This window comes from Boleophthalmus pectinirostris, unplaced genomic scaffold (assembly GCF_026225935.1).
Source record: "Boleophthalmus pectinirostris isolate CB_2022bp ecotype Guang Dong unplaced genomic scaffold, ASM2622593v1 HiC_scaffold_9, whole genome shotgun sequence".
In the NCBI taxonomy this organism is placed as follows: Eukaryota; Metazoa; Chordata; class Actinopteri; order Gobiiformes; family Gobiidae; genus Boleophthalmus; species Boleophthalmus pectinirostris.
The window spans coordinates 10,001,767-10,026,820 of NW_026571541.1; the positions used below are offsets into that span (position 1 = coordinate 10,001,767).

The 25,054-nt window shown below is 38.6% G+C and overlaps 1 protein-coding gene across 1 annotated transcript in view; it reads left to right on the top strand.

Moving 5' to 3' along the window:
• LOC110154577 (calsyntenin-2-like) overlaps positions 1-25,054 on the top strand; it is a gene marked incomplete at its 5' end in the record, with an annotated part of 351,405 nt that overhangs the window by 320,150 nt on the left and 6,201 nt on the right. Inside the window, 4 exon segments of the mRNA XM_055147860.1 lie at positions 10,229-10,443; positions 17,941-18,111; positions 20,953-21,098; positions 24,299-24,434. Coding sequence (XP_055003835.1) covers positions 10,229-10,443; positions 17,941-18,111; positions 20,953-21,098; positions 24,299-24,434 — 668 coding nt within the window.

A 25,054-nucleotide genomic window follows, 5' to 3' on the forward strand; every position in this document is an offset into this window, starting at 1 on the left:
ATTGTCTTCAAAGAAATTCCTTATCGTTCATTTGCTTTGTAAACTTATATTACATATAACTTGACCTTAACCCGTAACTTTATGCTTATCTTAACTTGATGCTTATCCTGTTCACTGGAATTATTTGCAAAAAGATTGCCACAAAATTGTTAAATATTCTCAAATCTGGTTAGACTTCATGCTATTAACATGCTTGATTAATAGTATTGCTATTTTTATCTTATCCTGTTACCATTGCATCATAATTATGTAATAGATTTAATTATTTAAGATGGTTTCATGTGGTTACCCTACTTCAATTATTCAGTCTTATAAATTTTTTCATATTTGAAGCCAACATTTCTCCAGATTTGCATTCAAAGGTTTGGAAATGTTATTATGTTATGATAGCAATCCGCATTCTCTTTCAAAAGCACTAAGCATAGTGGTGTACTGTGGAGAAACAGTGAGAAGTTAAATTATTTCTATGAGTTTAAGGATTGTTTTTGCCAATTTCTTTAAACAACTCCTGCCTCGGAGAAAGTAATTAGGCAAATATTCAACTTGTAAAATCTGCTTTTGGCTTGGTGGAATTTAGTTTCAATTAACTTTTGAAGATACAATTACAAATGTGTGGGAAAATGGAAATATAAAAAAAATGAATGTTAAATCATGGATGAAACATAATTTAATTCAGGACAAAACCAGAACTAAACCAGGTCTCACCTAGGACTAAACCAGGTGTAACTAGGACTAAAACAGGTCTAACTCTAGATTAAAACAGGTCTAGGACTAAACCAGAACTAAACCAGGTCTGAACCAGGACTAAACTAGATAAAATTAGGACTAAGGCAGGTCTATATTATGTCTACTGAGGACTATACCAGGTCACAGGGCTAAACCAAGTCTAAGACAGGACTAAATCAGGTCTAATCCACGTTTTACCCATGACGAAACCAGGCTTAACCCAGAACTAAACCAGGCCTCACCCAGGACTAAAACTAGTCTAACCCAGGGCTAAACTAGGACTGAACCAGGTTTAACCTAGAACTAAACCAGGGCTGAACCAGGTTTAACACAGGATGACACCAGGACTATACCAAGGACTAAAACAGGAATAAGCCAGAACTAAACCAGGTATAAAACAGGTCTCACCCAAAACTAAACTAGTTCTGAACCAAATTTAGCCTAGAACTAAATCAGAACTGAACTATACTTAACACAGAATGAAACCAGGACTAAACCATGGACTAAAACAGGTATAAGCCATAACTAAAGCAGGTCTAAAACAGGTCTAACCAGGACTAAATTAAACAGCACCTCTGATAGCTTTGAACCCAGCAGATCAGTTTGGCAACAACCACAAAACTTCCTTATTAACATCTTAATCACTTAACCATCATAATTTGCTCCATTTATTTCTTGTTCTTCACAATGTTTCTTTTTACACTACAACTTTGAGGAATACCTAAGGTTGTCACGGTATATTAAACTCGCAAAGAATAAGCGATGCAGTGATGAAGACATTATCACGTTACATGCACTTAAATAGTCACTAAGTAGATTAATATCAAGTGTGGGAGAGATTTTCTAGGCTTTACATACTGTATATGTCTATAAGTATCTATAGTGTCAAAAATAATCAGGATCTTCAAACTGTGTGGGAGAATCTAGCACAGACGTGACAATGACGTGGATAGTGGTTATTAATACAAAATAATTACATATCTGCTGTTTGAGATTGATGGATAAAGGTTACAGGCGACAGAAGGAAAAACTGTATGGAGAATTGTCATATGAATCTTAGCGTATCATCTAATTGTCTGGGTCAATCAGATTTGAGATTATCATAGTTACAGCCACATGGTGATTTTTTGTGGAAAAATGACAATGGAACTACTCATTACTGTGTTTATCACTGTTATAATGTTGTTTCCTCATCACAAACATGCCTAGAATTGTGTTTTGTTTCATTCACACATGTTTAACTCACAGACTTTGCATATTTAGGTGGAGCTCTTCTTTAAAACGGAAAAGGACACATTTCCACCTTGTGATGTCATGTGATAATAGTGCTCCACTGTGTTTTAAAATTTATACACCTTCAGTAGACATTGGGCTACTTTTACACTGAAACGACTCACCGCATCACCATATCGGAAACAATCTGTGTCCAGACACATCGTTTCTGTGTCTAAGCCTTCTCTATCCACACCGCTTTGAGCATATTTGTTTACGTTTTACAAAAACAAAACTTAAAACCAGATGGCTAATTTGCATAAACTGAGTGCTCAAAAAACAGCTCACTATTGTGCGCTGATGCGGTTCAGCTTCTGTCGGACTAAAGGACACGACTCAGTGAAATATGAGTGTTCTTTCTGTGACAGAGGTGTATTCTGCTGATGGTGAGTCTGTTCTGTGCTTCTATCATGTTGGTTCATATAAAATTTTTCAGAGATTATACATCTGCAGGTCATACACATAGACCGTATATATGAATGAACAGGTATTCTAGCCTCTTAGCGTTTTGATGGTGAATTACTCCGTGGTGCATAGACCTACATCAGCGTATCAGCGTTTTCAGGCGTCCACACAGTGCCAGATTAGATCCATACTCATAACAATTTGTGGGGAGCTGGCGGCACCAGATCGTTTCGTCTCTGGAGCCATTTTCCATCGGATTAGTGTAGACAAACACTGCATCCTTAATAAAAACGACTCATACGACATGTATTAGTGTGGACGGGGCCTTGGCAATTGCAGGGCTGAAATTATCCAAATAATTCTAGTGAACAAAATAGTAAAAAGTAACTGTTATCATGAAAACTACCACTACATGACATCACATGGTGGAACAAAGCATTTGGAGCTTTGGAGATGTAGACAGATAAATAAATAAATAATAAAGGATTCCTCAAACATGTATAAATGAAACAAAATGCAATTCCAGATATGTTTTTATGAGTTTAAAACATTAAAATATGCACACTTAAAGCACACAAGAGTCAATTTGTGGCAATATAGGACCTTAAAAATAATAACCATCATAAATTACAAATGACAAGTGATGAAAAACGATGTCTGTTGCTTTGTATTTGACCATGTAGTTGTATTTCTGTATTTCATGGTTCATTCATGATCTTTTTAGCATTAGAAGTTTTCATAGAGGAAAAGCAGGAGGTGTCATTAAAGCAGTGCATTGGTTCATGTCATTATAGTGTTATTATAGTGTATGTGTATTGTGTAATGTGTATATGTGTTGTGCAGAGCTAACAATGTGTTCTGGGACTGTGTGGGAGTTACAGCTCATTATGAGTGTAGTGCAGGTGCAGAGGCTGTAAACCTTTAGATCAGAGTAATGATGGAGTTTATGAGGCATGTTTACACTGTTTGTGGAAGATGATATAATGTCAGTCACTCGGAGCAGTGGATAAGACAACACATCGTAACAACAGAGAATACACAAACTGACTGTTACCGAGGGGCACGTGAAGGATCGTAAAGGGATTATAAAACTTCCTGTAAGCATTTCAGCCTTTAGCAGCAACGCCACAAACTGTTTTACTCTTTAGCTAAATGATCATATTTTAAAGGTGCAACTTTTCTGGTAGAGGATCCGTCACCGTCACTGGATATGTCAGCGCTCTGCCTGGAATGCTCCGCAGTATGACTCTAAACATCTCTACCTTATATTTATTGAATTACAAGTGGTTTTATAGCTCAAAAATGCCAAGAAAAACAGGCATTCTGACTGTGATCAGGGTCGCCTCTCTACAGATCTGACCTGTAACTTAAAGATAATTACACAGTGCACCTTTAAGTCAGAAGTAGTCCACCCTTTTACATTGCCTGGATTGCAGAATACACACTTCTTCAGTATTTTATGAAGATGTGAGTCTGGTCTCTGTTGAAATTCCAAGAGTTGAGTCAGGCGTGATTGGCAGGTTGATTAGCCAATCAGGAACAAGCATGGTCCATTCATATCAAAACAAATATGAATGCTTAGGAAAAAATGATGACCAGTTTGTTTGGTTTTATGTCAGCATAACAATAAGGGTAATAACATCTCCATGGAGACAAGCAGGTGACACAACCTCCACCAAAGGGCAGATCTGTGGAGAGGCAGTCCCACTACAGGTTGGAATGCCTGTTTTTGTAGGTATTTCTGAGCTATAAAACCACCTGTAATTGAATAAATGTAAGGTAGAGCTGTAACATATCCAAAGAAACAATCTGGTGACAGACCCCCAATTAAAAAGTTACATAGTGCACCTTTAGTTAAGTTTATAGTTATTGTAAACTAGTTCAGGCCTGTCCTATGTTGTAGCCACTGCCGCATCAAACTAAACCAACAAGTTACTTCAAATGCATTTTCTTTTGGTCTGGCTCTGATTCCTAAGAACGTCTCTGGCTGCAGGCATCAGGAATCATCATAAGCACATGTAAGCAATGGAAATGTGTTACTGGCCCTTTAAGGCTCCTGTGGTCATATTTCTGTGTAATGAACTTGGTGAGACTCCAGGACTGGGCTGCTCTTCTGCATCACTGAGTTTGTATCTCCACAGCTCAAAACAATGGCTGAGTGCCCAACAGCCAAGGGACCACGAGCAAACACTGTGTCCAAGAACAGCAAGAGGAGATCAGACCTGTTTAGTCACTACTGGACCAGAGCAGATGAGACAGAATGTGTTTGTGAATAAAGAAACACTAAAGGATTTGGGGCCCGTATTACACTATTTTCTGATACATGTTTTAATGCTTTTTCCTCATCACAAGTAGTATATTGTTTTATTCACACATTTAATGCACAAACCCCATCTCCAAACTCCATCTCCACCTACACTAGAATCATTTGAATCATTTCAGCCCTGGTATTGTCAATTTCTACTGAACTAAAGGTAAAAGGTAGCTGTTCACTTTAAAACTACTGCTTCATGACTTCACAAGGTGGAACATTTTGAGCTGTGGGGATGCAGACAGACTTATAGTAAAGGGTTAAGCCGAACACATGGCAGGCGCTTGACCCCACGCCTTGACAGGAGTTTGTTGAATGGGAGTGCTGCATCTGAAAACATGAGGCAGTGTGCACTTGTGTGGTCAGTACAGACATGTCTTTGCTCTGTGACCGACAAAAGGGGCTGTAAACTGTGAGAAGAGGCAGGAGAGCTGCAGCAGAGGCAGGGAAAGTCTCAGTGTTCAACTCTGCAGAACAGTGCCTCCTCTCCCGCTTCTTTCTCTGGCCTCTCGCTAAACTCACTATAACCTGCTCAAACCAGCGCTTTTCCTCTGCTCTCACAGCCTCATGCTCTGTTTCTTATTTTATAATTAATCTGCAGATAAAATGCTAATGTATAACACAGCACAGGTTGTGTTAAAGCCTTTTCAGAGTGTGATGACGCCTGGGTTTGACATGCAGCAAATGACATGTGTGAATGAAACAAAACACAACTCTAGATGTGTTTGTTGAAGAAGTAACAATACTATGGCTTAAAGCTCACCAGAGTCTATTTTACACAATATAGGACCTGTAAGCGCTTATATATATTATGCAAAATGACCTTTAAAACCATATGATAGTGTTGGATCCTCATTAAAAACACAGACCTTGTAAACATCAGGACATGCAAGATTCTTTGTGCTGCTTGTTATGGCCTGACCAGCCCTTCCTCCTCGCTCCTTTGTTCTGTCAGATCCATGTGTGCTTTAGACCTGGGCTGAGGAAAGCCTTTCATTGTAACCAGAGGCCGATAGCACCTCTCTGTATGTGCACAGGCTGATTTGAATGTGTCTTGTTGGGTTTTGATGGATGGCTAATCTGCAGATAGAGGCAGAGCAAGGGAATATCAAACACCAAGCACTGTCAGGGGTCTGCACTTATTTGTGTGGAGCGATGGAGGGATGAGAGATGAGGGAATGGAGAGATAGAGAGACTTAGAGATGAGAGAAGGTGAAATTGAAAGATAGATGGAGGAATGGAGGGATGGGGGATGGAAAGATGAGAGGAAGAGGTTTAATGGGGAGATGGAAATGGAGGAAGAGATGAGAGATGGAGGGCAGGGGAAATAGAGGAAAAGAGAGATGGATAAAAGAGAAATATAGGAATGAGAGTGGAGAGGTGAGGGATAAAGGGAGGGAGAGAAGGAGACAGGTGGATTAACCAGTCAGAGAGACACATGCTTCGTTCATGTCAAAAACAAAGATGGCTGCTTACACATAAAAAAGGGGGAAAATACACAGAGTAAACAGCACAGATTTTTCACCAAACTGTTACTTACTGTTACAGGTAAAAAAGTTATATATTTTGTTCTGAATGTTTAGAGAATTTTGGAGAAGAGATGTCTTCCACATTTAAGAGACACATGCTACAAATTTGATCAGAAAGTAGAAGGCTGGTCAAGCAAACAAGATAGAGGGATGGAGAGATAGAAAGATTTATAGATGGAAAATGGAGAGATCGATGAAGATAGAGATTGTGGGCATAGCACCTTGAGAATGTCCATCTTATCAGATCTCAGAAGCTATACAGGGGTGGACCTGGTTAGTGCTTGGATGGTAGACTACTGGGAATACCAGGTGCCAGAAATCCTTGACCGGACGGTTTACTGACAAAAATCTCTAGAAGATCAGCCGCATGGAGTCTGAGTCCAGAGGGTCTCCCATCATCACAGAGCAGGGTAGATTCTGCTTAACCCACTGTCCCTGCCTGACACAGGTGATTGACAAGATCAAGGGTTTCTTCTCGTTGTGCTATGCCACAATGCCTGAAGTGTCACGAGAGAATGTGATGAAGAAGGCCTCTCTTTTTCTTGAGGAGCTGGTCCATGCAGTGGAGGATGTGTACTAAAATCTGCCCCCATTCATCATCCTGGGAAGGTTCAGAGGTCTGAACGAGACCCTCACTGATGTCAAAGCCAGCCAAGGTTCAGGAAGGGAGTCTGTTTTCAGACCCGGTCTAGAGAGCTCTGGGGAGAATCCGCAGACTGGTCTTCAGAATGTCCAGTCTCCACCAGACCACACCAAGACACCAGCTCACACGCGAGGAGCTGGCCGACCTCCCTCCTCAACCCCAGGAGCCAGCTTTTGCAAAGGCAAAAAGAAGGTCCATGTGCACCATGCTGCTCTGGCCCATAGAGGCTTCGGCTCCACGGTCCTGGAGGCCATCCACTTTAACCTGGTGTGGCCCCTGAAGAAGAAACACACTCTGGTCACCTGCACGCAGTATGCAGCATCTTCTACGTGCGCTAAACCAGGGGACCTGCCAGGTCCTCTGGGGCCCCTCTAACACAAGAGCGGGTCCCAGTCCCCCAAATATACACAGTGGAGGTAACACCATTATAGCATGTCTTAAAGCTCACAAGAGTCCATTTTGTGTAATATAGGATCTTTCATACTTCTGGATTAGCAATAATCACACTTCTGTTCAGATGTTTTGGTGTAGATTCTGTATCCATGGATCAGACTCAAAGTAGATGTTTGTGTGAGAATACCTCGCATTAAACAAGTATTTAAACAGTATTGAAATAGATGATAAATACTTTTATTCTTGGTTTGAGAAGAGCAAAAGCAAATGAGAATTAACATACATGCTACAGCGGCAGGTGTTCTTTAAAATCCTGTAAAATCCATATGTGTATCTGCTTATTCAGGGCTGCCAGAGGATTGGGGTATCGGGATTGTATGGCGCTATCAGAGACAGACAGGCACGAGAAGAGAGAGAGGGCTTGAGAGAGAGGAAGAGGAGAGAGGAAAAGAGAGAAGGAGAGGAAAGGCAGGGAAGGGAGAAAGAGGGCATGTTGGAAGAGAGAGAGAGAGGAGGAAGAAGGGGAGATAAAGACAGGTAGTAAAATGGGAGAGGGAAGTGAGAGAAAACACAGATTCAAAGAGTGGAGAGAGCGATGGAGAGAGAGAAAGAAAAGAAATGAGAGAGGAGATTTGAATGGACTCAGAAGGATTCAGTGCTTTAGGCTCCTGTGTTGTGCTGTATTTAAACACATTTACATCAGAAGAGACAGTCCTGTCTGCACTGATAAGACTAAGAACATGGATTATATGTTTTATGGGTGTATTTAAAGGCCTCATATTATACTATTTTCTGTTCTATGTTATAATGGTGTTTCGTTATCACAAACGTAGTTGTGTTTTGTTTCATTCACACGTTTAACACACAAATCTTGTACGTTTAGGCTGAGTTCTTCTGTTACATCCCCTTTGCTAGGGGAGAAAGGGAAGTAACAAAAAAAACAGGATGTTAAAGGTTTAACTAAAAATTGTGCATTTATTATTTACAGTGTAAGGGAAGACAAAAAAACAGGCAATTAAGGTGAAAATAAATAGGAATTAAACAAAATAATCTAATAAACTAAAGAGCCCTAAAAAAATACAATGTACCAAATCTAACTCAAGGTTTACTGCGAACAAAAAAAGGTGTCTCAACGAACTAAACGAGTCAACAGCCAGCAATATAACAAAATGAGACAACCCAACATCAAACAAAAGGGGCGAGCTGGCCGCAGTAATCCAGCCGCCTCGAGCAGGCGGAAGATGGTCCCTTTTCAATCTTCCGCTATCACAGGTGGCATCCGCGGATTGGTGGGAGCGCAGGGATGAAGGGCCAATCGCCGATGCGCTGCGACGCCAGCCTCCATCCCACGTCAGGTGCTCCCGCGCATCCGGGTCCAGGGCTCGCGGACCGGGAGCATCATGCGCAGACAAAAGCAATTACAGAAGAACGGGAGTACTTTAAACAAATATCCAAGGGCCGGGGCCCGTAACATCTTCTCTCAAACAAAAAACACTTTGTTCCTCCTTGTGATGTCATGTGGTAATACAGAAAGTGCTCCACTGTGTTTTTAAACTCCATACACCTACATTAGAATCGTTTTAGATAATTTCAGCCCTGGAGTTGTCAATCTCTACAAACTAAAGGTTAAAAATAGTTTTTACATGACATCACAAGGTGGAACAGAGCATTTTGAGCGTGAGAGATGTACACAGTCTAATAATACAGGGTTATTCAAACATTTGTAAATGAATAGTACTAGTAGTAGTTGTTGTTGTTGTTGCTGTTGTAGTAGTTCTAGTAGTGGTAGTAGTTGTTGTGGCAGTAGTAGTGGTTGTTGCGGCAGAAGTAGTAGTTGTTGTAATGGCAGTAGTAGTTGTTGTTGTAGTTGTAGCAGCGGCAATAGTAGTTGTTGTAGTAGTTGTAGTAGTGGTAGTAGTTGTTGTGGCAGTAGTAGTTGTTGTTGTTGTGGCAGAAGTAGTTGTTGTGGTAGTGGCAGTAGTAGTTGTTGTAGTAGCAGCAGTAGTAGTAGTAGTATATGATAATAGTGCAACTCTGAAGTGAAGAATGTATTACAAAAACATTTTATGTGTTCCTAAAAATCTGGAGAATGAATTTTGTGTCTGGGTCAAGGGTGGCATTTAAAGATTATCAAAAAAAACATTGGAATTTTTTTTTTCACTGTAAATTATATATTCCCCGTTCAGTAATAAGGTCTGGTCAAATCTCAGTCAAGGTGAAAAATAAATTAAAGTTTGGTGGGAGCCATTTATTTATAAGGACGTACTGCGTGCGCTTGGCTGTTCATTACCTTTTCAAATACTGGCAGAAACTATGTTCAAAATGTCACCAGGCGTGGATTGGATTGAGTGCTTAAAATGGGTCTTTGGTCTTTTGATTCACTTTTGATTAACAGTTGGTTGTAATGGGTGCACTTAATGTTATTGGTTTTCCATATTTGTCCTGTTACATTTGTCCAGACTGGAACTAACACATCAAAACAACTTTAGCGTATACCACATGCCTTACGTGTAACTTTTTAGCCAAAAACACACAAAAAAAGTGACCTGGCCCCAGATAAAGCAGAAGAAAATGCATGGAAAGAAGTAGAAAAAAAAAGATTATTATTATTATTGTCCGTTTTTATTTCACTTTACATTTTAGAAAAAACGTGCATTCTTACTTTGAGCAGGCTTGCATCTCCACAGACCTGACTCTGTTTGGCCAGAGGAGGGCCTCCACCATAGAAAACCACAGTATGGTACAAAATGTATCTATCTCCATGGAGAATGTTCCAAAGTATGGTTTTAACTATCTATTTCTGAATCATGCAGGTGACACCTCATCTCCATAGTTATGTAAAATTGCTTTCAAAATATATTCACAATTTTAGTAGTTAATCACAATCATAATGTAATTAAAATTCAGTTCTTCCTACATTTCCTATAATAACGCCCTCTGTTGTCTCAGGTGCTTTGGAGAGGACACTTGCATCTCGATCCCGGACATCGATGCCGTGGTGATGGTCCTGCAGCCCAGTGAACCTCGGATCACCATCACAGGAGTGGAAAGGCTGAGCTGGCCTGCCTCTGACCTCCGGGCACCAGGGGGCATCGCGCTTTTCCAGGACCTACACATCATCAGCACCGTGAAGAAGACAGACACCCCCACGCAGCACCACACAGGTAAGACACGGGGCGCATCCCATTGGTGTGAAAGAGCCTCCTAAATCCATCTGCTGTCCATTTAAATGCATAGGACCGGTTTGATGTTTTTCTAATCATCACTTCATTTAGTGGGATAGTACCATATCAAATCTGGAACCCAAGATTGCGTCTGGTGCTCTTCCGCATCACTTCTATACGAGAAAACACAATGACGTTACGTTTGGGTCAGCAGCCATTTTGGTAGGCAAAAAGCGTTCATATCAACAAGTCAGTATCAACAGTCTACATCAATATCGTCAACAGTTATCGGCGAGTTTTAACTTTTCAAAGAAACGTTTTTGATCCTCGACATTCAGTGACTTAGAGTAAGATGATGAAGTCATGTCAAAACAATTAAATGCAAAACCTACTTAAATAAGAGGAGTTATCTCATGACAAACATACGCAACGCAACTGTCAACACAAATGAGTGGCCCCATTGACTTTTTGCCTACCAGCCACTGCACACACGCGGAAAAGCCGGGTGTAAACAAAAACAGTGTTTTCTCATATACGGGACAGCTCCTCCTAGCATGACATCAGTCACGTGCACGAGTCATCTCTTTTGACCACTCTATCTAACGCAAACTCAGAGTGGGGACAATGTATTACGAACATATCATAATTGAACTTTCTACAGATGTACTAATGAGTAAAGATAAATTGTATACTTTCAACCTTGTAATTAGTATAGCAAAGAACTTTAGACATAAATATAAATTTGCTAATAAGAAATCTGCATTCAGTGTATTTTACAAAGAAATGAAATAGTACATTAAAACTATCCGACCTTGTAACAACCGAAAGCCTTTTAAAACTTTAGAATGTTGGTCAATGTATTTATATTAAGTTCAGTTCTGTTAAATATGTATTTATAACCCTGGTTTTATCAATTTAACAATTACTAATGTCATTTTGTATTGGAACTATTTGTATGAAATGTAAATGTGTAAGTGAAGTGCAATATTTCATAAAAAAAATAATTAATTATAATTTTAAAAAGCTCAGAGCGAGGCTAAGTCTTACAAAGCTAACTATTACGCGCTTTGTGGATTTAAAATTATTTAAAAGTTAATGTTGTAAAAAGAGACAAGAATCACTGCAAAATCTGTCCATCAAAACTGGGTCTAAACCTGGACCAGGACTAAAAGAGGACCAACCAAAATACATCGACACTAAACTGTGCCTAAACTGTTTTTTTTTTCTTATCCATTATTCAGATTCATAATTGGACTGTCACATACAGACCCCAGGCTCAGCACAGAGAAAGAGAGAGAGAGAAAGATGAATAAGGAAAAATAGGGAAAGAGAGAGTGAAAAATACAGATGATTATATAAATCCTTACCAGACGTCCAATCAACTCCTGCTGCCTTCTTTCATCTGTACCTTTGTCGACACAGAAACCAAAAGGAAAAACACGCAATGATTAAAGCTTTCACAGAGAGAAGTCCTGTCATTACCGACCTCGCTCTTTGTACTACCTTTTGTCCCTATTGAATATTCCTCCAAGGAACATATGTCTTTTACACTGTTCCCTTAAATCCCAGTCACTTTTGTACTACTTCAAATTACTACTTTACAATGTGCTCTCTATATAAAGTTAAATAAAAGTTTTGAGTGGTGAAAGCTTAGAGTTTCTTACCCAAAAGACCTCATTCGCAGGTCAATTGCAGTTCAAAATCATTTCTTGCATTTCCCTTTATGCGTCTGTAATACATTATTGCTCAATTATTTTTCAATGCTTTTGTGAAGACAGTTTGGCCTTGTCGGGGATTATTATTTAAGTGTTTTTGTTTTGTTTTTTATATTACAGAAAGATAAAATATATATACATATATTAATAGCACTTCAAAATTTAAAGGTGCACTAGCTTTTCTTGACAGGGATGAGCAAACGTTAACTATTACTACTGCTACTGCAATTACCAAATATTTAACTTCACCCTTTTTTATTTCATTCATAATATATTCATGCAGGTACAGTATATTTTTCAGTTTGGAACCAACAAGTAAACTCTTTTAGCAGACTAACAATTCCAAACCCGATACTAGTGGTGATGTTTTTAGAAGAGAAAAAAAAAGAGCGGCATTGCTTTCACCTCTTTCTTTTACAGATACCAGTTACTTTTCAACCAAAATAACTGCTTAGTAACTGCTACTGGGTGTTGAAAGTAACTAATTACCAGATAAAATAACTATTATATTACAAAAATTATCCTAAAAATTCACTCTAGCTGTTTTCTGTACATAAAAATGAGCTAAATCCAGCCTTATTTGACCTACAAATCACCACATGCACCAAGAGCCAGCATTATAAGCTATTCTCCACAGAGATCAATACCAAAACAGACTCACAACTGTACAATCACAACAGCACAGGGCAAACAGTTGTACCGTTTACACTCTCCGCAGACTCTGGAAAACAGCAAAGATTCAACCACTTGGCAGAGCTAAACCAATGAAATGTCAGGAATGTCTTTAGGGTTGTTGTACACTGCTTCTGATTGGTCACATTTACAGTCGATTCTCTTTTTAGCCAATCACTGTCTCTAATCCTTCATCGCGATCTTGTTTAAGTCCCAAAAAAAAGGAAAAACTTTAACAAAGAGTAACTATAACAGAGGAAAGAGGAATAAAATAAATAATAAAGTAATAAGAGATTACTCATTACTAGGGGTTTAACGATATCCAAGTCTCACGATACGATATCATCACAGTATGAACCTTACAGTATGATATTTATTGCGATATCATGGGAAAGCTCACGATATGGTGGGGAGGCTCACGATTATGGCTGTAGCAATATCCAAATCCTTACGATATTTGCGCAATATTTTTCGATACATCTCACGGTACAATATTTATTGCGATATATTGTGGACGCCAAAAACTGTTACCTATTGCTGCACCTTAACTCTTAATTTAAGCAAAGAGACTTGTAATTCAATATATTGTGATGATCCACGATATTATTGTGAGAACTTTGCCGATATGATATCACGATATTTCGGTTATTGTTACATCATAACTCGTTACAGATAAAAGTACTAACCAGCACCGCAAATTAACTATAACTGTGACATCTGCTTCTCCATGGAGACAAGTTTGATGCCATATTGTGGAACATTTTACCAGGGGTCTTCAATGTTTTTCAGGCCAGGGACCCCCAAACTGATGGAGAGCTGGAGCAGGGACCCCCTACTACTATATATATATATATACGGCATACAATTGTGTTTTATATTAAATTGGGCCTAGTTGTACATTTAATAATGGGGGGTATTCCATCAAAGTCACTTACAAAGTCCAGGCTTATCCTAAAATCCTGAGCTGAAACTAGCTCCATCCAGCTCCAGTTTAAGCCTCAACTCATTCCATGACAGAAAAAAGCCTGAATCTGACCAAAGCTAATTCAGGCCTGAAGTTTAAGATGCAGTTTGTGCGCTCACGGTGACTCTGAGAAGACCAGATCAATGGAGCAACGACATCAGGGAAAATGGGCCCAAAGTGTGACTTTTTTAATGATCTGACTAAACGAGAGAGAAGCCACAGCGTGCACCCGCAGAGTTTGATTTGGGGCACAGAACTTTTCTGCTCATTCTGATCTGAGGAGCGAGAGGAAAGACACGACTCCCCCCATAATCTCCTGTTCACGCTCCCTTCTCTCTCATTTTCTCCCCTATGCAGCCATGCCTTCTCTCTGTCCACGGAGCGACCGGGAGAGGAGGCTGGCTGCGTGAGTGCGGACGCCGGAGTCTGGTTATCCACGCCGTGGTGTTTGCGGTTTGACAGGAACCGTGAGACGAGGGAATGAAGAGAGAGGGACAGACGTGATGAACGAGCGAACAGACAGAACCCAGTGAAAACCAGTTCATCCTTCATCCATCAAATGTCAAATCAGCCAAAGATTTTGCGACCCTCCTGCAGTACCTTGTCACAACCTCACTGCTGAAGAATATAGACCCAACATGAGAAAAGTTACACAGAGCTTAGTTCAGTTCTGGGGGTAAAGAAAGGATGACTTACTCCTAAATACTAAATACTAGTGGTGATGTTTTAGACCTGCCTTCTCTGTAATGTAGAGCTATAGAAGAGAAAAAGAGAGGGGCATTGCTTTCACCTCTTTCTCCTGCTGAAATAGACTGCAGCTGGGATCCACAGATTAGCCAGAGCCACAAAGAAAGTGAAACGAAAAAAAAAAAAAAAAAAAAAAAATGGTAGAAGATGGGAAAAGTGTTTCTGCCAGTGTGTGTGTGGCGAGCCCAACCAGCCCCAATGAAGTTTTATAATGAGCAGATTGTGTCCCCTCTCGAGGCTTAAAGGATTTCCAATAAATCAAATTATTTCTTTTTGGTGAATCCCTGTTAATCTAGCTGGCGTTCTACTCTGATCTATTGTCTCGCTGTGTCAGTCATTTGTGTTATTAAGAAGCTCAGCCCGCATTCAAACTGCTTTATTATGATAACTTTAACGGCTGCCAATGTCACCAAATCCTTAGCTCACGGTGTTCTGTAAAACTACTTCCACTCTGGGTCATTTATGGATTATTACGCTCTGCAAGAGACTTTCCCTTTTTCTATTTGAATGTATTTCCAAGCCACCCACACTCTAGAGTAGCCATAGCATCGCACTGAATTTCTATTATATCGGCTAAAGAGTCTTTGCTTTGGTCAGCGCAAGTTTGTACTCTTGATTTATTCTTTTGGAGACGATATAGGACACAGGATAAGCAAAGGGAATTCTATTTTCTGCGCCCACAAGACAATATCCAGTTTAATTTACCTTCTTATGCCAAGATTTATTTTTTTTTTTTTGGGCGGTACATTCAACAGTTGGTTACTTTTGTCTTTGGAAAACAACTCAGATCTTAAAGGTGCATTGTGTAACTTTTCTGGTGGAGGGTCTGTCATCTGCTTGTTTCTACGGAGATGTCATTGTGCTGCCTGGAATGTTCCACAGTAGGACATTAAACAGCTCTACCTTACATTTATTCAATTACAGGTGAATATACAGGTGAAGCATTTGATGGACCTTCAATCAGAAAAGTTACAAAGTGCACCTTTAAGAATTATTATTTTAAAGGATTATGTAACTTTTCTGATGGATGGTCCACCACCTGCTTGTCTCCATGAAGATATTCCACAGTACAGCATTAACATCATGGAGAAAAGCAAGTGATACCTCCAGAGCAAGTTACAAGTCAGATCTGTTCACAGTATGAATGCAGTTTTTTTAATTGTATTTTGAGCGATAAAAACCAACCAACCAATCTAATAGGATATTTTGGGTAATTTGATTCAAAGCAATACCATCTCCATGGAAACCAGGAGTTTAAATACCCCCACTAGAAAAGCTTCATAGTCCACATCCAAATCCACTTTATTTCTATAGCACGTTTTACAAACAAAGCAGTTTCCAAAGTGCTGCACAGAGATCAATAAAATGAAGATCACAAAAAGGTAAATTGCTAAAATATGATCATGAACAGTCATAAAACAATAAAACCAGTAAAAGCAAATAAAAGCAAAACTATAAAAATCATAAAATAGCAGTAAATAAGTAAAATAAATAAAAGACACAGGGGACCACACAACTCACACAGTGTTAAAAGTTAGAGAATAAAAGTGGGTCTTAAGCCAAGACTTAAAACATTCCACTGTGGGGGCTGTTCGGACGTGGGGGAGCAGAGTGTTCCAGAGCTCGGGGCCGACCACAGAGAAGGCCCTGTCCCCCCTGGTTTTAAGTCTCGTCTTAGGCACCATGAGCTGAAGCTGGCCCTCAGACCTCAGAGTGTGTAAATCAGGATGAGGTCCAAGACATATTTGTCCGAGATGTCAAAGCTTTAAAAACAAACAATAAAATCTTAAAATCAACTCTACAACGAACTGGAAGACAGTGCAACAACACTAAAATTGGGGTAATGTGCTCACATTTTTTGGTTCAAGTTAAATGGCGTGCAGCAGAATTTTGGACCAACTGTAAGTGAGAACGTGCATGGTGGCTAATGCCAGAGAAAAATGCATTACTGTAGTCTAAACAAGAGGAGATAAAAGCATGCACCTTTTAAGCTGTTTTTCTTTTGCACTTTACTTTTTGTTGAAAATTTGTAGAGAATCTTACATTATAGATGGACAACTTGGCTTGCAAAGTTATTGTGGGAGTTTTGTGTCTTTTGTATTCTTGTTAGAAGTTTACCTATTGTTTTTATTAGTAGATGCTTGTAAAATGTAATTTACCATATTTTTCAGACTATGAATCGCTCCGGAGTATAAGTCACACAAGCCAAAAATTGTGTAATGGAGAAGAAAAAAACATATATAAGTCGCACAGGACTATAAGTCGCACTTTTGGGGGAAAATTATATTTTATAAAGTCAGAGACCAGCACCCTACATTTCATCTTGAAATAACAATAGAACAGAGAGCAACAGGCTGAATATGCATCTGGTATGTTAATGTAACATATGAACATTCTGAATACCAACAGGATGATTTCGGTTGTCACTGAAGTCCAGGCTTTGTCGATCCATTCAATGACTTCTAGGAAAGTTGCATGGTGCACTCTCCCGGTTGCCGTGAAGCTGTGTTCTCCATTCCCACTTTCCTCCAGTCACTCACAAATTTACCGATTACAAGTTTTTCGATTACCATTTTCGACTGAATATTTCACTAATTGCAGCAGGACAGTGGCATTTTCTGCAGGAGACATGTGCAGTAGGGCATGAAGTGACAATGCTACAGTAGTAGTAGATACTGGCACACTAGCCTAGAACGCCCTCTCGCGGCTGTCAGTGTGAAAATTTTAATATATAAGTCACACTGGAGTATAAGTCGCTGGACCATCCAAACCATGAAAAAAAGTGTGACTTATAGTCCGAAAAATACGGTATTTTCACTGCACAAACCCGTACAAACATGAGTATTCTTTACGGCCTGTTACATACACCTGCATATGTAGAATAGTTAGAAGCTGGGTACTAAAGAAAAAGAGAGCGAGAGGAGGACCCCACGCATCCCTCTGCTCGCTCGTCCCGTGGGGAGACAGTTAAACGGCTCCATCTCGAGGGAGAGTACAGTGGGAGAGAGACAGGGCCGTACCCCAGAGAGGAGCAGGGGAACAGGGAACAGACGGAGGAGGCGCCTGCAGCTGTCTAGAGCTCTGGTGATGGGACAGGCCTGTCGTATGAGGGAATATTCACTTGTACAGATCTGTTTGATATTAGCCTGAAGAAGAGCTCACCATCTGTCATCCAGCTATTCATCTCAATTAGACTTATTTTTGTATCTCGCCAGCAGTCGCCTTAGAGGGCTGTATGGAAGATCATTTGTTTGACCAGATTTAGAATTTTAATCTTTATTTAGACAGTTAAATTTGAGGTCCTGAAAATATATGCGTTGAATATTTAAACTGAGAAAAACATATAGAAAAATGTGTATTGCAAAATCCAGTGATCTGTTTGTCTCTTTCTGGGTGCAGTGCGTCGCCCCGGGGTGCTGGAGGAGATCATCCATAACCTGGACTACTGCGACGTGCTAGTTTTGGGGGAGGAGCTGAGGGCGGACCAAGAGTCTCTACAACTGCAGAGGAGCGCTCTGATCGGGAAGCACCTGGACGCTACAAACTCCACCTCTGGGATGTCCATATACGGTAAGTCCAACTGAGACATGCCCATATATGGTAAATCTGTATATCCATATATGGTAAATCCACCTGAGACAAGTCCATATATGGTTAATCAACCTGGGACATGTCCATATAGTTGAGACAATCAATCACCTGAGACAAGTCCATATATGGTTAATCAACCTGGGACATGTCCATATATGGTAAATCCACCTGAGACATATCAATATATGGTACATATCCATATATGGTAAATCCGCCTGAGACAAGTCCATATATGGTTAATCAACCTGGGACATGTCCATATATGGTAAATCCACCTGAGACATGCTCATATACGTTAAATCTACCTGAGACATGCCTAAATAAGGTAAATCCACCTGAGGCATGTCCTTATATGGTCAATCCACCTGAGACACGTACATATATGGTAAATTCCCTTGAGACATGCCCATATATTGTAAATCTACCTGAGACATGTTCATCTATGGTAAATCTGCCCGAGACATGTCCATATATGGTAAATCTGCCCGAGACATGTCCATATATGGTAAATCCACCTGAGACATGTCCATATATGATAAAAAACACCGAAGACATGCTCATATATGGTAAATCCACCTGAGATATTTCCATATATGATAAATCTGCCCGAGACATGTCCATATATGGTAAATCCGCCTGAGACATGTCCATATCTGCCTGAGACATGCCCACATATGGAAAATCCGGCTAAGACATGTCTTTATATGGTAAAAACACCTAAGACATGCTCATATATGGTAAATCCGCCTGAGATATGCCCAAATATGGTAAATCCACCTGAGACGTGGCTATATGGTCTGAGGAATATATCAAAAGTGCAGTTTGCAGTCTGACCTGGAAAAGATTCTTCTTGCTTTTCTTTCAGGACGTCTTGATTATTGTAAGTCTGTATTTAGCTGTTTTAATAAGACTGCACTTAACAGATTCCAAACAGTGCAAAACTCTGCTGCCAGGCTTTTAACACGAAGCCCCAGAACGCTTAATGGTCAACACATAAGCCCCGTTCTTTCATCCCTCCACTGGCTTCCTGTAAAGTTCAGGATTGATTTTAAAATTTGAGTTGTTACTTTTAGAGCACTCCCCCCACTACATCCTGGACCTTTTAACCCCCTTTACTCCTCCGCTGCTCCATTCAGAACCTGCTGGTGGTCCCAAAAATCAGGTTTTAAACTCGGGGGGGACCTGTCTTTTCAGGCTGTGGCCTCAAAATTATGGAATGCTCTGCTCCTTTCTCTCCATGTGGCCAACTGTGGATTCATTTAAAAAGCAGCTGAAGACACTCCTGTTTAGAAAAGCCTTTTGTTAACTTGGTTGAGTCCTATAACCCTATTTTTATTTTTTTTTTTTTTTAGTTATTGTTGTGTTTTGGCGTACCTGCTCTCTGTAAAGCACCAAGTTTACTTACTTGCTATGGTCCGTCCAGCTAAGAGAAGTTTATTAAGTAATTCGTTTGGATGATTCAGTATGTTCCCCGTATTGATAGATCTTGATTTTCAATTTTCTTTTTTCTCTTCGAAAGCAAAATGAAAATGTCTTTCTATATTGATTTTATAAACAGTGCCATTATACACAACAATAGTCAAATCCTCCAAACTGCTCCACTTTTTCATTCACTTTTTTTTGGCTGGACACTTCTCACTTAAAAAAACCCCAAGCTGATCAGTGACAGTTAGAAAGGACTGACTCTCGATCCCGATTAACATTTATTCATTTCCCAGCCATAAGTGTCATATTTAGCTTCTCTGTGTGGTAATTTAATTCTAATTCAGTCAATTAATTATATTTACTAAGTTGTTCATTTTAAAAGCAAGACTTGTTGTCATATTCAAATTGTTATAGACTGTCACATTTCAAAAATAAGTTTAAATTTGAGGCAATGTACTTCCAAAAAAATTATCAATATATGTTTTTATTTCTTTGCAAAGTGATTTTATGAAGCACTTTGAATTAGGACTGCACAGTGTATCGCAATTAAATCCAAACATAATATGAGCTAGTACAGTTGAAAATAGCAAAAGCTGCAATTATTCAGATAGTAGAATGCAAAGAACAAAAGATTCTGTCTTTTTTTTCTGTCTCTTCAAATGTTAATGCTCCTGGAGTTGTTTACAATGTGCACTCTGAACAAAATTTTACTTTTTAAAGCAGCACTGTTCAGCAAAATCAAGTTTTCAGAGCTTTTAAGCATGTTTGTTGTATTGTAGAAATTACATTTGGAGTGATCTGTGCATGTTTGAGCAATCTTTACTTATTCATCTTTAATTACTTATTTTCAAGAAATAAAAAAAAAATCTGCTACGCGCGAGTGTGGTCTGCAGATAATTATCGTAGTTGCTGGCTCTTTGTTGCGATGACATTTACTTTTGGACACCATTGTTTTCTAATACAAAGTCAACAGACAACAGACTTGTTTCTTTGATTAAGATGTTTTAGATCACTATACTATATTTAAAATGTACAGATGAAAACATAATGAATTCATATAAAATGAATGAGCACTGAACATGTATAATTCCACTGTATTTATATAGATAAAATTGTATTTTGGATTGTGTCTTATGTATATTAGTATAGAAAAGCTCAACCAGGGACGGGAGCTAAAAATGAGCATTTGCAAGCTTTGTTTTGTAGCTATGTCTGATTGCACTCTCCCTGCCAAAAAAAAACACTAATAACTATATAGCAGGCTTAAGAACAATATGTCTTCTTTAAACAATATTTTATAAATTGAATCCAAAAAATTTTACAGCCCTAGTTTCAAATGATGCTACAAATAAACTTGCATTGACTTACTAATGTCTCCTCTCTCTTTTTCCTCAGGTGTAGACTCCATGGCGAACTACGAGCAGGTGATCCGGGAGGTGCGCTACTTTAACTTCCAGCCGTCACACGTCACAGAGAGACGCTTCAGACTCACATGCTCCGAACTCAACGGACGCTACACCAGCAATGAGTTCACCCTAGAGGTCAGTGTGGATACTGCACACTACAGGGAGCAGAGAGGGTCAAAACAGAGCGACACAGAGCTTTGGACGGTCAACTCATTTATGATATACTAGTTCTCTTTTTCAGATTTTTATTATTTTCAAAGATGCTCTGAGTAACCTTTCTGGTGCAAATCCAACACCTGCTTGTGTCCATGGAGATATGCTCCCCCAGTATGGCATTAAACTTGCTTATTATTTAATTATGGGTGTTTTTTACAATAAAACAATACCTTGAACATCTTTGCATTTTACTGTAAGCAGGCCCACCTCTCCACAAATCGGACCTGTAAATTGGCATGGTTCTTGTCTCCATGGAAACAGATACATTTACCATAATTTCTGGACTATATAAATTGCTACTTATTTCTCACACTTTGAACCCTGCTTGTTATACAACGATGCAGTGAATATATGTGGACAGATTATTTGTTTGGCGGCTTATATTCAGGTGCGGCCTATGTATTTACAATTTAAAAATTTTGTTAAATGTATTTAATGTGGCTTATATTCAGGTGCGCTCATTTACGTCCAGAAATTACAATCATTACATATTGTAAAAAACTGAAGGCAAAAGCAACAACATCTCCATGGTCGTGGACCCTCCACCCTTTAAGTGTTATAATTATAGTCAGTTGTAGATTATAATAGAGATTTTCCATTGTTAAAGGCGTGTAACTTTTCTAAGCATTTGCCACCTGCTTGTCTTCATGGAGATGTTATAGCTTTTTGTAATGTTCCGCAATATGCAAAAGAGTCTGCAGGCACTGTATGGAGCTCCACTCTGTCACATCCAGTGTAAAATTGATGTATATGTATATTTTAAATGGGAATAAGTTAATAATTTAGGATGGCTTGGTTATGGTTTGTATAAGGTTTAGGGGTTGATATTTTCGTATGATTTTATTTTTGTTTATTTATGAGGGACAATGCACATAAAAGCACACAAAGATGAATATGTTTGTGCAAAATTTGCTTATTTTCCAGCTTCACTGGACATGTTGGTATCATGAATGGCGTACATGCCAATAAAATACAGTGTATATTAATGCTATCATTCAGCCAGAAGGAAAACTATAGTCTCATTCAATCTCAGTCACCACATCCATACACTATACACCATTAAACCAAAACAGATACATGTTTTCTAGATGTTTCTTTGGCCTGTAATTAAATAAATGCCAGATACAGTAGATGAATCTATTAATGCTCTAAAGTGGAACATTTCAGGCAAAGCACAAAAACATCTTCATAAGACAGACAGGTGACACAGCCCTACATTTGAAGTTACATCACAAACCTTTATAATAATAGTGATATTTCTATGACAAATTAATTCCTTATTTTTTATCAATACACGTTTAGAATGAGATAGTTTTTACTACTTTTTATTTCTAACTTCTAACCAGTTCTTTGTAGTCCTATGTACCTGTTCAGTCAAATCCGTATCCAGCCACTTTGAGCTGTTTACTTCACTTCTCAACCAAAAGAAGCCATTTACTTTCACTATTTCAGAAGCTTTTTCCTTAAACGCTACGCAAAACGTCTAATCTTCCACCAATTTCACATGCTTTTTTAAACTAAACCAAGAAGAAATTGGATCTCGGTTGAGTCAATACTTGATCACAGTGTAATCATGATGTGTTGTTGTGTAGAAGGAAGCTGGAGGTTGTTTTGTTTTTGTTTTTTTTGCCCTAAACACGTTGACACTGCAGTCCCAAGCCTGGATAAATAAAGTAGGCGTAGGCTTAGACTGGAAGGGCATTTAGTTTAATTTATGTATTTTTATTCAGATATATATATATATATATATATATATATATATATATATATATACATATATTTTTATTTTTTTTATTTTTTTTTTTGCCTTGATATGAAACATTTTCAGATTTTGTGGCATGACATAGTTAAGGACAGTTGCAATGTTTAAATTTAAGCTTAAGTTTTATAACAAATACCATGAAGTAATAAAATGTAAAAAAATAAAAAAAAAAGGAAAGGAAAACAATAACACAGGTATACATTCAGAGATGGGTAGTACTCATTTACATTTTCTTGAGTAACTTTTGAGTACTTTTCTAGCAGCATACTTTTACTCCTGCTTGAGTAATATGTTTCATAGTGTTTTTACTTGAGTAAAAAAGAAAAAAAAAAAGATTTATGAATAATCAAATGTTTTGTCCTTCCAAATACTAAAAACTACTTTTTTTTCTCTTACTTGAGTAATTTCTTGGACCACTACTTTGTACTTCTATTGGAGTAATACTATTTTGAAGTAACTTTGCTAACCTACATATTGTTACTTGCACTATGTCACTTTTTGATTGAGGGTCCGTCACCTGCTTGTCTCCATGGAGATGTCATTGCTTTGTTTAGAATGTTCCACAGTATAAATTAAACCAATATACAAGAGAGACAATTAGGTTACAGCAGTACACTATATTACAAGTCAGATCTGTGGAGACTCGCAATAGAAACACCAGTAATGAATAAATGCTGGATAGATATGGTAAAGTACAAATGTAGGTTTTTATGATTCTATTTTTTTAACTTGTGGTGAGATAACATCTTTTGTAAATATAAATTATAGCTTTACACCAAACAAGAAGCAATTTGTGAGGAAAAATGGCAAATATATTGAAAGAAAGTTCAATTTTAGAGAGTCCCATATTGATAACATCACACTGGGAAAATTCTGTCCAAACGTTTGTCACAATTTACACACAATTAATAAATTTTTCAGATACTTTAAGCATGATTTAGCCAAAAGTGAAGGTGTTTTCTTATATTTCTACTTGTCAGATAATAATCTCTGTCTACATTAGAAGAGTTTTGCCCCATTGTACTACAGTTATAGAATTTCCTAGTGTGATGTCATGATTAATATAAAATATAAATGAATTAATATTTTTTTAAAAAAAATCTAAAAAAACTGCTAAATTGGGAGAAAAAAAAGTTCAGTATTTAGTTAATTTGTAAATATAATGATCTTAACTGTGCAATATAAGTAATCCAATGTGTCATATGCTCTTGAAATGTCATATAATAGCGTTCCGGGCAAAACAATAACATCTCCATGTAGACAAAAAGTTGCGCAGTGCACCTTTAAATACATTTTGGCTACATTCCCACCTGTGCTTAAAGTGCATTGTGACCCTTGTATGTTTGTGTGTACACAGGTGAGCGTACTGCACAGCTCTCAGAACGGTCAGACTGGAGCAGAGCACGTGAGTCATGTGGTGGCCCCTCCTCAGTACATGCAGCTCGTCCATCACCCCAGTATCACCAATGACATGTACCCAGGCCACAGCTCCGGTGAGTCTGCCACACACTCACACTTCACATGATTTCACTTTTAATAGTCTTATAAAGTGTGAATAAAGACCATGAAAGTATTGAAAAACATTCAAAACCACCTCACACACAAACAATGGCTTTCATATAACACCTCAACATTTTATAGGCCTATATCATTGAAAAGACTAATATTACACAAAACTAACTCTTCTAAACCTTCTCAGAGACAATGAGCCTCTTTCATGAAATGTTTTTATGATCCAGTTTGTACTTAAGGCCTCTTACGAACACTTTTGGCATTCACAAAACTTTTTTCTTAACTCAGCATGTTCTTCTGTGAGTACAAATCCTAGGAACAGCCAGGAGCACTCATCAGAACAAAAATTGTACTGTTTTAGAATATTATTACTCTGACAATGCAACAAAAAATTCAAATTCCTCCATGGTTGTAAGTTGTATATTTTTTCTTAAATTATTTCCTACTGTGTTACTATGTGATCCAATAACATGTATGAGGTGTTTTATAGAGCATGTAGTCTGCCGGGTCTGACAGACTTTCTCCAGGCTGCAGTGAAGCCTCTGTATGTCTCAGCCCCAGTGCTCTCTATATGGGCCACTGACACACCGACCCCAGCCCC